This window comes from Anabrus simplex, chromosome 2 (assembly GCF_040414725.1).
Source record: "Anabrus simplex isolate iqAnaSimp1 chromosome 2, ASM4041472v1, whole genome shotgun sequence".
Classification (NCBI taxonomy): domain Eukaryota; kingdom Metazoa; phylum Arthropoda; class Insecta; order Orthoptera; family Tettigoniidae; genus Anabrus; species Anabrus simplex.
The window spans coordinates 158,078,556-158,092,019 of record NC_090266.1 but is presented as its reverse complement, the minus strand read 5'-3'; the positions used below and the strand labels follow the sequence as shown (position 1 = coordinate 158,092,019).

Below are 13,464 nucleotides of genomic sequence, written 5' to 3'. Positions count from 1 at the left end.
GTACTTTGCACGCTTTGACAATTCACCTGAAGTAGTCTTAGGGTCTTACCTCCATAGTCTATAATCCGTGGCTGCTCATTGCCCGTCGTCATTTCCAGTTGGCAGCCCTCCTCCGACTCCAGTCTTCCACGTCCTTGCCGGAACGACTCTATGACTCTCTCGTGTAGGTTTCCTAGCTCACAGGAACCTCGCCTGTTAAGGTGCAGTCCGTCCCGCGCGAAGTCCCGGTCTCCTATCCACAGATTCGTCTCCACATACACAATGTTCAGCTGCTGACACTTCCAGTCCATCCGGTCGTTCAAAGCCTTCACACGCCGTAGAGGTACGTCCTCCCTTCGCACTGCGCCACTAAGTATGATCTTCGCATTCTTAAACTTTATTTTGCTGCACTCGCCAGTTTATATACCTCTCCCATTAAATAGTCTACTGACACCTTTCTTCTAGGATCAGTGGTCCCTACATGAAGCACTAACACTTGCACATCGTCGCAATCTTCCACTCTTTCAAACTGTTGAGACAGCTGTTCAAGTTTTATTCCCAGATAACACTGTACATTTTTACCAGTCCTCCTTGAAGTATCACCACTCCAACGTATCATCGAGTCACCCATGATGACTACGTCACGTGAATATTTTATGATCGGATCAATTTCCTGCCCTTTGCCCTCCATCCTTTCTTAATTTAGTAATCCATATTGCTTATCTCAAGTTTTACTTTCACCCTGTCTTTCATGTTCACAACGAATGTCGTAGTGACTGCGAATGTGAATCAGTCGGACCGAACCTGGTGCGTTCGCTCAGACTATCGAGCGCCAAGCGGTCGGACAAGTCACGCTCACTAGCGGAGCAGGACTTAACGACACGGCTACCTTCGTTCGACCGATCGTAAACGGGGAATGCAGACCTTTATTTCCAACGATACACCAAGGCATTGAAGAAATCTGCTTCCAGTCCCTGAAGCCACGTCATGCATGGTGACATTCAAAACGGCATATCGAAGTTGCATCGCTTACCATCCATATGTTTCTTCAACGGTTCGAACAGATCGAAATTAGTGGGTGCCAGGCTGGGACTGCAGGGAGGGTGGTCCAGGTGGTTCATTTCTTCGCCAGGGGAGCGACGGTGAATACCGACAGTCACTGCGACACACTGGAGAGTTTGCTAGTAGCAATTCGCAGAAAACGACTTGGAATTCTGTCAACAGACGTCGTGTTGCTTTGGACCTGTATGTTTTCTTATATATATATATATATAAATGATATGAGTAAAGGAGTGGAATCAGAGGTTTGCGGATGATGTTATTCTCTATAGAGTAATAAATAAGTTACAAGATTGCGAGCAACTGCAAAATGACCTCGATAATGTTGTGAGATAAACAGCAGGCAATAGTATGTTGATAAACGGTGTTAAAAGTCAGGTTGTGAGTTTCACAAATAGAAAAAAGTCCTATGAGTTTTAATTACTGCGTTGATGGGGTGAAAGTTCCTTTTGGGGATCATTGTAAGTATCTGGGTGTTAATATAAGGAAAGATCTTCATTGGGGTAATCACATAAATGGGATTGTAAATAAAGGATACAGATTTCTGCACATGGTTTTGAGGGTGTTTAGGGATTGTAGTAAGAATGTAAAGGAGAGGGCTTATAATTCTCTGGTAAGACCCCAACTAGTGTATGATTCCAATGTATGGGATCCTCACCAGGATTACTTGAGTGAAGAACTGGAAAAAATCCAAAGAAAAGCAGCTCGATTTGTTCTGGGTGATTTCCGACAAAAGAGTAGCGTTAGAAAAATGTTGCAAAGTTTGGGCTGGAAAGAAGTGGGAGAAAGGAGACGAGCTGCTCGACTGAGTGGTATGCTCCGAGCTGTCAGCGGAGAAATGGCATGGAATGACATTAGTAGACGAATAAGTTTGAGTGGCGTCTTTAAAAGTAGGAACGATCACAATATGAAGATAAAGTTGGAATACAAGACGACAAATTGGGGAAAATATTCATTTATAGGAAGGGGAGTTAGGGACTGGAATAATTTACCAAGGGAGATGTTCAATAAATTTCCAATGTCATTGAAATCATTTAAGAAAGGGCTAGGAAAACAACAGATAGGGAATCTGCCACCTGGGCGACTGCCCTGAATGTAGATCAGTATTAATTGAATTTTATTTTATTTTACACGAAACGCCAGTCCACAAGCAACTAACAGAAAGCGTGAATTGTTACGGCGCTTGCAGTAGGAGTTACTGCCTTTGTCAGTGCCTACGTTCACTTTTGTACTCACCAGAAGGTAACCGATCTCCATGAGACATCTAAATTCTGTATTTGTCCGAGTGTAGGCCTATATTCCGTTAATTACTTGCTGGCGATCACTGAGTAGTAAAACTGTCGGTAATCCGATCCGCGCTCTTCACGAAATTAAAATCCATCGCTCTGCCTTAAACCATAGTATGTACTCTATTACACGCCAGTAACTTTATTAATTACTCATAGAAACTACAACAATATTACAACTTTCATATTTGGTATCTTCAATAAACCGTAAATGATACAGTATCTCCATCTTCTTACTCACCACTAGTGTTCCATGCCCCCTCCACCTGATATGCTGCTGTAGCAGCAGAGAAATGGAAGTTAGGAGGAAACTCGTGGACTTCGTGGCCAACACCTATGGCATTCATTTCCCACAGCATACACAAAGTCATCCATATTGCAAGATGCATGGCGTTCCTGCAAAGAAAATTAAATACATTTTTCTGAGATTGATCAATTTTACGTGACTGTTGATATGGTGATCATAGCCACAAGACCTCCAGTTTAACGTAGAATCTGAGCCACAAGGACGTGACATTTCATCTCTAAAACCTACGTGCATTGACCTAAATTCGAACCACGGCCGCGTTGGTGGGATTCCAGTGACTGTGCCACTGGGCTATCACTCCCCATAATGTCTTGGTCTCACTCAGATATATTTCTGAAAAGAACTAGACTGTTAAAGTACTTTGCGGTGTATTATAGTTTTGGTATTCATTTAACGTCGCAATAACACATCGAAATATGTTTCAGACTTGGCAGCATATTAAAGCGAAATATGGGCAAAAACTAGTGCAGAAGGAAGACAAATAAATACTTTGAAATATGGTGTTCCAGAGAGATGCTGAATGATGAATTGGTAGGTCGCTCCATGAATTAAGTTGTTGAGAGGAGAATGATTTGGCGAATTATTATTTTTTTGCTAGTGGCTTTATGTCGCACAGACACAGATAGGTCTTATGGCAACGATGGGATAGGAAATGCCTAGGAGTTGGAAGGAAGTAGCCGTGGCCTTAAGTAAGGCACAGCCCCAGCATTTGCCTGGTGTGAAAATGGAAAACCACGGAAAACCATCTTCAGGGTTGCGGACAGTGGGATTCGAACCAACTATCTCCCGGATGCAAGCTCACAGCCGCGCGCCTCTAACCGCACGGCCAACTCGCCCGGTCTGATGAAATTGGATCTGAAGAATGTCATAGTTTGTGATACCCATAATTTGTTCGGTGGGATTTCGAGTGAATTACGGTGAGTAACATTCTTACGAAGAAGCAAATGATTCTGTGATTTACTCTGGCTAAATTAAAAATGAGCACCAGGTTAATTTATGAGGGGAAGAACCGACCGAGCATAGAACTAACTCTCTCTACCCTACTTAGCCTCGAGGTTACGGATTGTGGAAGCTTTTACATACCATTCCTCCAAGTCCGTGACCTGTACGAATATGGTTTTGATTTACTTTATGGGTTGTAGAAATGTTAGGAGAAGACCAGGTCATGAATATGACAAATAGATTAGAGGAGATATGGGATTAGTAGCTGCTGCTTGCCAATAGACTGGGTTTGCAAGTCTGAGTAACAGAGAATAGTGCTGAAACTATATACATCGCCCGGTGTTTTCTAAAGATATGGTTCCTATGTTCAAAATACTTGTTTTTGTATCCTTCTTCACTGCTATAATTTACGAAACAAAAATTTTCTACGCCCTATGTATACTGTGCCAGCCCCGTGGTGTAGGGGTAGCGTGCCTGCCTCTTACCCGCTGGCCCCGGGTTCGATTCCCGGCCAGGTCAGGGATTTTTACCTGGACCTGAGGGCTGGTTCGAGGTCCACTCAGCCTACGTGATTAGAATTGAGGAGCTATCTGACGGTAAGGTAGCGGCCCCGGTCTAGAAAGCCAAGAATAACGGCCGAGAGGATTCGTCGTGCTGACCACACGACACCTCGTAATCTGCAGGCCTACGGGCTGAACAGCGGTCGCTTGGTAGGCCAAGGCCTTTCAAGGGCTGTAGTGCCATGGGCTTTGGTTTGGTTTGGTTTTATGTATACTGTATGTTAGGAATTCGACTCTCATGTTCTGTTGCACGAGGGCAACAATCGCGTCACTTGTTTCACGTAAGACGATGAGCTAAATTGTACACGAATGTGCTATTAAATCCATATTTGTCTGCATTCAGAATTTGAGCTGATGAATAATGAGGAATGATTTTATGAGTGAATTCAATACTAAATGCAATCGCAGAATTCTCAATCTCTTATTCCGATCGAGTATGTTTGTGAGTTACAAAGTATGTAACTTTGCGACGAGTCAGTGTAAGGGCAGCTAAAACTACGTTCCTGCCATCTAGTGGATCATGAATCAATTATGCCTACATACAAAAGATGAGGACCGGGCACTACGCGAATGTTTTTTGTCAGATGTATTCTGCAAGATCACTTCCAACTGAGACCATCCGTCAAGGGGTCTTGAATATATTTTAAATACGTTCCTCTCTCGAAATCAACTATTAAAAATCCCGAAAAGGTAATCATCTCTCATTGAATGAGTTGGTCGTGCGGTTAAGGGAACGCAGCTGTGTGTGACCTTGCACTCAGGAGATAGTGGTTTCGAACCCCATTGTCGGCAGGCCTGAAGATAGTTTTCAGTGGTTTCCCATTTTCACACCAGAGCACGGCCGCTTCTTTCCCACTTCTAGTCCTTTCCTATTCCATCGTCACCGTAAGATCTATCTGAATCTTTGCGACTACGGAAGAGAATAGTAGTATAAAATTGAAGAGCCCTCACTATTATAATTAGACTAAATGTAAAAATATGTTTCTGAAGACCAGGACGTATTTGACCATGTCAAAGCATGCAGAAATGAGACAAAAACGAATACTTTATCTTGCAACTTTCCCACATGTCAAATGGGGCAAATATTATTTCCGTGGGTTACGCCTCTATTATGTGCGGCTTTAAGCCAAAATCCAATCCCCATGGCGCAACAGCCCCGAAAGGCGTTGGCGTACCAAACGACCGCTGCTCAGCCCGAAGGCCTACAGACTACAAGGTGTCGTGTGGTCAGCACGTCGAATCCTCTCGGCCGTTATTCTTGGCTTTCTAGGTCGGGACCACCTTCTCACCGTCAGATAGCTCCTCAATTGTAATCACATAGGCTGAGTGGACCTCGACCCAGCCCTCAGATCCAGGTAAAAGTCCATGACCTGGCCGGGAATCGGATCCGGGACCTCCAGGTAAGAGGCAGGCACACTCCCTCTACACCGCGGGCGGGTTTAAGCACCGAATGTAAAACATCCTTGTGTCTTCGAACAGGTGCTTCTGAGAAGTAAATTTTCAGTCCGAACTGCCGATGTGCAGCGGGACGGTGTAACCACACGCGAATGTTGCAGGCAGAGTTGGGAAGTAATTGAGTAAAACTAATATTGTTTACTTGTAACGATTACATTTTTAGTACTTTTTACTCACAATCGTCACTTTTCACAAAATTTACTTTTTACTCGTAGTTTACTTCTGAAAATAAAACTGTAATCGTTACATTTTAGTAACTGTTACATTCTAGAAAACAATATATCGCATCGAGTGGTTAGCAACTTTGGAGCCCAGCACTCGCATGGTGTCGCACCAAGTGTATATTTCCAGGATACGATGCGCACTCGGTAATTTACTGGCAGGTTGTCGTGGTTACTAGTTGACTGTATTACCAGGTCGTGATGGTGATGGTGATGATTATTGTTTAAAGAGGAAGTACAGCTGGACAACCATCCTCTATTAACACTAGTCAAAAGGTCCGACAATTCAAAGTGTGAAAGTATCGGAAAAATAAAGTGAAGGGCCACGAAGGGGGTGAAAATGAAAGACACCCTAGGCCTCGCAAATCTAATACCTTCGAGGTCGGGAAAGAATAATAGTATCAAGCTCGATAGCTGCAGTCGCTGTCCGGCTCCATGACTAAATGGTTAGCGTGCTAGCCTTTGATCACAGGGGTCCCGATTTCGATTCCCGGCAGTGTCGGGAATTTTAACCTTAATTGGTTTATTTCGCTGGCATGGGGGCTGGGTGTATGCGTCGTCATCATCATTTCATCATCACCACGACGCGCAGGTCGCCTACGGACATCGAATCAAAAAGACCTGGATCTGGCGAGCCGAACTTGTCCTCGGACACTCCCGGCACTAAAAGCCATACGCCATTTCATTTGCTGCAGTCGCTTAAGTGCGGCCAGTATCCAGTATTCGGGAGATAGTGGGTCCGAACCCTACTGTCGGCAGCCCTGAAGAAGGTTTCCCGTGGTTTCCCATTTTCACTCCTTGCCCTTCCCTATTCCATCGTCACCATGAGACCTATCTGTGTCTGTGCGACGTTAAATAAATTGTAAAAAAAGAATAATAGTTGACCAAGGGAGGTCTGATAGGAGAGATGAAACCGAGGAAACTGACACAAGTAAGTAGAAGTAGCGGAACCGTGGTCGCCAACCCTCACTTCCAAGGTGAGAGTACTTGGTCTACCTTTTAGACGCCTCTGACGACAGATAGGTTATACCGTGGATGTTGTTCTGCAGCCCCACCTACTGGAGTTACGTGTTCGAGAATGAAGCCTGAATAAACAACTTGTGACAGTGAATAGGTTAAGACATTTCCATTCCCTTATTTTGATTTAGTTATCCTGAAGATAATTAAAACACAAAATTGACATGCAAATTTGGCTTGGGAGTAATCATTTTTAAAGTCTGACTAGTCTCACCTAGTGATGGTAGCCGCTAAGATGGAAAAGGGTGAAAGTAATGAAAAAATGAAATGGCGTATGGCTTTTAGTACCGGGAGTGTCCGAGGACATGTTCGGATCGCCAGATGCAGGTCTTTCGATTTGACTCCCGTAGGCGACCTGCGCGTCGTGATGAGGATGAAATGATGATGAAGACACACATACACCCAGTCCCCGTCCTAGCGAAATTAACCAATTATGGTTAAATTTTCCGACCCTGCCGGGAATCGAACCTGGGACCCCTGTAACCAAAGGTCACCACGTTAACCATTTAGCCATGGATGCGGACAGGGTGAAAGTGCCGAAGTGTGAAAAATTTGCTTTTTTGTAATAAGGGGATGTATTAGCCATGCTGTAGCCTAGCCTATATGATGGTAACTTGTGCATGTGCCTGAGGTCATTAGTTTAGTTTGTAGGAAGTTCAACGGGTTGAGCTACAGTCCAATGTGCCCACCTGAGTTTGGTGGGGAAGAGTAAATATATCAGTGTATCGCGCTGTCCATTTTGTCAGTGCGCCATCATTCACGTATTTTCTAATTTCTGAGCCATCTAATTAGAGAAATTAAGTTTATAGAAGCTAAATATTGTTATGTAATTATACGAAATGTCCGCCTCTGTGGTGTAGTGGTTAGTGTGATTAGCTGCCATCCCCGAAGGACCGGACTCGATTCCCGGATCTGCCACGAAATTTGAAAAAATGAAATGTCGTATGGCTTTTAGTGCCGGGAGTGTACGAGGATATGATCGGCTCGCCAGATACAGGTCTTTCGATTTTACTCCTGTAGGCGACCTGTGCGTCATGATGAGGATGAAATGATGATGAAGACGACATATACACCCAGCCCCCGTGCCAGAAAAATTAACCTATGGTGGTTAAAATTCCCGACCCTGCCGGGAATCGAACCTGGGACCCCTGTGACCAAAGGCCTGCACGCTAACCATTTAGCCATGGAGCCGGACACGAAATTTGAAAAGTGGTACGAGGGCTGGAACGGGGTCCACGCAGCCTCGGGAGGTCAAATGAGTAGAGGTGGGTTCGATTCCCACCTCAACCATCCTGGAAGTGGTTTTTCCGTGGTTTCCCACATCTCCTCCAGGCAAATTCCGGAATGGTATCTAACTTAAGACCATGGCCACTTCCTTCCCTCTTCTTTCTCTATCCCTTCCAATCTTCCAACCTCCTCTGCGAACCATGTGACCTTGCCGCGGTGGGGAGACTTGCGTGTCCCAATGATGCAGATAGCCGAGCCGCAGGCGCAACCATATCGGATGGGTATCTGTTGAGAGACCAGACTAACGAATGGTTCATCGAAAGGGGGGTAGCAGCCTTTCGGTAGTTGCAAGGGCGGCAGTCTAGATGATTGACTGATACGGCCTTGTAATAATACTCAACATGGCTTAGCTGTGTTGATACTGCTACACGGCTGAAAGCAACGGGAAACTACAGCCGTAACTAACCCCCGAGGACATGCAGCTCTCTCTGTATGAATGATGTACTGATGATGGCTTCCTCCCGGGTAAAATATTCCGGAGGTAAACTAGTCCCCCATTCGGATCTCCGGGTGGGGACTACACGAGAGGGGGCGATCATCAGGAAGATGGATACTGACATTCTGCGAGTCGGAGCGTGGAATGTTAGAAGTTTGAATCGTTGTGGTAGGTTAGAGAATCTGAAAAGGGAGATGGATAGGCTAAAGTTAGATGTAGTTGGCATAAGTGAAGTACGTTGGCAGGAAGAACAAGATTTTTGGTCAGGCGACTACCGAATTATCAACACAAAATCAAACAGAGGAAATGCAGGAGTTGGTTTAATAATTAATAAGAAAATAGGGCAGCGGGTAAGCTACTACGACCAGCATAGTGAAAGAATTATTGTCGTCAAGATAGACACCAAACCAATGCCCACCACAATAGTGCAGGTCTATATGCCTACTAGTTCAGCGGATGATGAAGAAATCGAAAGAATATATGAGGAGATAGAAGATTTAATACAATATGTAAAAGGTGACGAGAATCTAATTGTGATGGGAGACTGGAATGCAGTGGTAGGCCAAGGAAGAGAAGGTAGTACAGTAGGAGAATTTGGATTGGGACGAAGGAACGAAAGAGGAAGTCGTCTGGTTGAATTCTGCACTGATCATAATTTAGTCCTTGCCAATACTTGGTTCAAACACCACAAACGACGGCTGTATACGTGGACGAGACCTGGAGACACTGGAAGGTATCAAATAGACTTCATTATGATTAGGCAGAGATACAGAAACCAGGTGTTGGATTGCAAAACTTTCCCAGGAGCAGACGTGGACTCTGACCACAACTTGTTGGTCATGAAATGCCATCTGAAGTTGAAGAAATTGAAGAAAGGAAAGAATGCAAAAAGATGGGATCTAGACAAGTTGAAAGAAAAGAATGTGAGGGATTGTTTCAAGGAACATGTTGCACAAGGACTAAATGAAAAGGCTGAAGGAAACACTATAGAGGAAGAGTGGAGAGTCATGAAAAATGAAGTCAGTAGGGCTGCTGAAGAAATGTTAGGAAGGAAGAAAAGATCAACTAAGAATCAGTGGATAACTCAGGAGATACTAGACCTGATTGATGAACGACGAAAATACAAGAATGCTAGAAATGAAGAGGGCAGAAAAGAATACAGGCGATTAAAGAATGAAGTGGATAGAAAGTGCAAGGCAGCTAAGGAAGAATGGCTGAAGGAGAAATACAAGGATGTCGAAGGCTGTATGGTCCTGGGAAAGGTAGATGCTGCATACAGGAAAATCAAGGAAACCTTTGGAGAAAGGAAATCTAGGTGTATGAATATTAAGATCTCAGATGGAAAACCACTTCTAGGGAAAGAAGACAAAGCAGAAAGATGGCAGGAGCATATCCAACAGTTGTATCAAGGTAAAGATGTAGATAATTTGGTTCTGGAACATGAAGAGGCTGTTGATGTTGATGAAAAGGGAGACCCAATTTTGAGGTCAGAGTTTGACAGAGCTGTGAGTGACCTCAATAGGAACAAGGCACCTGGAATTGATGACATTCCCTCTGAATTACTGACTGCCTTAGGAGAAACCAGCATGGCAAGGTTATTTCATTTAGTCTGCAAAATGTATGAGACAGGAGAAGTCCCATCCGATTTTCAGTAGAATGTGGTTATACCTATTCCCAAGAAAGCCGGTGCTGACAGGTGTGAAAACTACTGCACCATTAGTTTAGTATCTCATGCCTGCAAAATTTTAACACGTATTATTTACAGAAGAATGGAAAAACAAGTTGAAGCTGAGTTGGGAGAAGATCAATTTGGCTTCAGAAGAAATGTAGGAACACGTGAAGCTATCCTGACTTTACGTCTGATCTTAGAGGATCGAATCAAGAAGGACAAGCCCACGTACATGGCATTCGTAGATCTAGAAAAGGCATTCGATAATGTTGATTGGACCAAGCTATTTATGATTTTGAAGATGATAGGGATCAGATACCGAGAACGAAGAATTATCTACAATCTGTATAAAAATCAGTCTGCAGTGATAAGAATCGAGGGTTTTGAAAAAGAAGCAGCAATCCAGAAAGGAGTGAGGCAAGGCTGCAGTTTGTCCCCTCTCCTTTTCAATGTTTACATAGAACAGGCAGTAAAGGAAATCAAAGAGAAATTTGGAAAGGGAATCACAGTCCAAGGAGAGGAAATCAAAACCTTGAGATTTGCCGATGATATTGTTATTTTATCTGAGACTGCAGAAGATCTCGAGAAGTTGCTGAATGGTATGGATGAAGTCTTGGGTAAGGAGTACAAGATGAAAATAAATAAGTCCAAAACAAAAGTAATGGAGTGCAGTCGAACGAAGGCAGGTGATGCAGGAAATATTAGATTAGGAAATGAAGTCTTAAAGGAAGTAGATGAATATTGTTACTTGGGTAGTAAAATAACTAACGATGGCAGAAGTAACAAAGACATAAAATGCAGACTAGCACAAGCAAGGAAGAGCTTTCTTAAGAAAAGAAATTTGCTCACTTCAAACATTGATATCGGAATTAGAAAGATGTTTTTGAAGACTTTCGTGTGGAGCGTGGCACTGTATGGAAGTAAAACATGGACGATAACTGGCTCAGAAAGAAAGAGAATAGAAGCTTTTGAAATGTGGTGTTACAGAAGAATGCTGAAGGTGAGATGGATAGATCGAATCACGAATGAAGAGATACTGAATCGAATTGGTGAGAGGAGATCGATTTGGCTAAATTTGACGAGAAGAAGAGATAGAATGATAGGACACATCTTAAGACACCCAGGACTTGTTCAGTTGGTTTTTGAAGGAAGTGTAGGGGGTAAGAACGGTAGGGGTAGACCAAGATATGAATATGACAAGCAGATTAGAGCAGATGTAGTATGCAATAGTTACGTAGAAATGAAAAGGTTAGCACAGGATAGGGTGGCATGGAGAGCTGCATCAAACCAGTCTATGGACTGATGACTCAAACAACAACATCCTCCGACAAGGCCTCTGTTCAGCATAGCAGTTGAGGCCGCCTGGGCGAGGTACTGGTCATCCTCCCCAGTTGTATCCCCGATCCAAAGTCTCAAATTCCGGAATGGTATCTAACTTAAGACCATGGCCACTTCCTTCCCTTTTCCTTCTCTATCCCTTCCAATCTTCATATCCTCCGACAAGGCCTCTGTTCAGCATAGCAGTTGAGGCCGCCTGGGCGAGGTACTGGTCATCCTCCCCAGTTGTATCCCCGATCCAAAGTCTCACGCTCCAGGACACTGCCCTTAAGGCGGTAGAGGTGGGATCCTTCGCTGAGTCCGAGGGAAAAACCAACCCTGGAGGGTAAACAGATTAAGAAAGAAAGAAAGAAAGAATTATACAAAATGTATTGGATGTAGTATACTTGCACTTCAAAGGCCGTAGGTAATCATGAGTTCCTGGTCTCCTTTGGTAGAGATGGGTTAAAGTACCACTGTGTGCTCGGGAACTCTGTAATTGGCGTTTACTTGAAAACATGTTTCTGGCACTTTCACCCTTTTCCATCTTTGGTCCTCAATTGTACTGGTAATTTTACTGATAACTTTTTGAAAAAGTAATTATAATTTGAAATTGCAATTGACTAATTGAGCCCAATTACTTGTATTTTGTACTTTTCCATCACTGTTTGCAGGTTCATACCAGACCAAACGAGTCGCTCTACGACTCACTAGACGGGATTAAAACATTGTGCGGGAGGGGAGTAGTATTTTTTGACGTTATGGTTTCGCTCACAGCAGAGCGTTAGTAAACGTTCCCGTTGCATTGTTTGTTGTTACTGAATGGAGCAGAGGCGTTCTAGTAACATCAGGCTGGTGGATATTCTGTTAGTGTATGGCGAAGACCGAAGAAATTGATTTATTTTTATGGGGCTAAGTGTGTGAGATAATTTACTCATCATTGCCTGATAACAGAGGTGATCTTGTAGGCGTGTGAGGGCAGCAAGTGAAAGTGTCACACCCTTGATATTGTCGGGGTTACAAACTAGCGTTATGAGGCCCATGGTGCTTTGTACGGAACAAGATGTTGGTGATGCCGCACATTAACGAATTTGCACTGTTCATTTTCGTTTTTCTTCGCTCGATTCCTTTGGCTGAATGTTTAACGTACTGATTTTCGGTTCAAAGGACCCGAAGTTCGATTTCCGGCCGTTCCGAGAATTGTACATGCATAAGATTAATTCCTCTGGCTCGGAGACTGGGTATTTACGTTCGTCTCAACACAGTTCTCTTCATATACACAAAGCAAAGTACACTACTAACCACCACAGAAACAGGAATGGCAAATACATCCCTCCACATAACGATGGCGACAAGAAGGGCATCAGCCCGTAAACTGGGCCGAATCAATAACATGTGCCAACCCCAGTAAATTGGGTTTAAGCACAGGAAGAAGATTTACTATTTTCTTCGTTCAATTACTCGAGGCATTCTCCGTTATACTAGATCTTCCCGTTGCCCAGGTGGAGACGAGAAGAGAGGCTGGATACACATCGAGAGTTTGTACTGAAAATTTTCTTCTCTGAAGCTCCTGCTACTTTAGGCCACCGGACTTATTGAGCCGCGAGTATCTGAAGCGTGTGGTACTTACGTGCAACTGTCCTGAACCCATAATTCTACGATGAAAAAAATTCCAAATATTTATTTCAGCTACAAACAACTTTTTTGAGAGTAGCCATGTTTTTATTTCAAGAGCCTCGCTATCTCGTGGGAACGAGCTCTCCGTGACAAGCGAGCCGCGAGCTCGTGAAATGCCGGGACACTTCGGTGGACCTCGAGTATTGAATAAGTTACCAATTTCGAAAAATCCTTCATAATGAAAGATTTTGGCGACATGGTAAATCCAGGAATAAAGGATCTAAATTATTTATAAACCATATGTGAAGATAG

General features: G+C 43.7%; 1 protein-coding gene across 2 annotated transcripts in view; it reads right to left on the bottom strand.

The window, feature by feature from the left end:
• LOC136863953 (myrosinase 1) overlaps positions 1–13,464 on the bottom strand; it is a 132,649-nt gene that overhangs the window by 86,375 nt on the left and 32,810 nt on the right. For both annotated transcript variants that reach the window (XM_067140406.2, XM_068226117.1), the window contains exon 2: positions 2,566–2,720. In XM_067140406.2, the coding sequence (XP_066996507.2) occupies positions 2,566–2,713 (148 nt within the window). In that variant the 5' untranslated portion in view covers positions 2,714–2,720. The remainder of the gene's footprint in view (positions 1–2,565; positions 2,721–13,464) is intronic.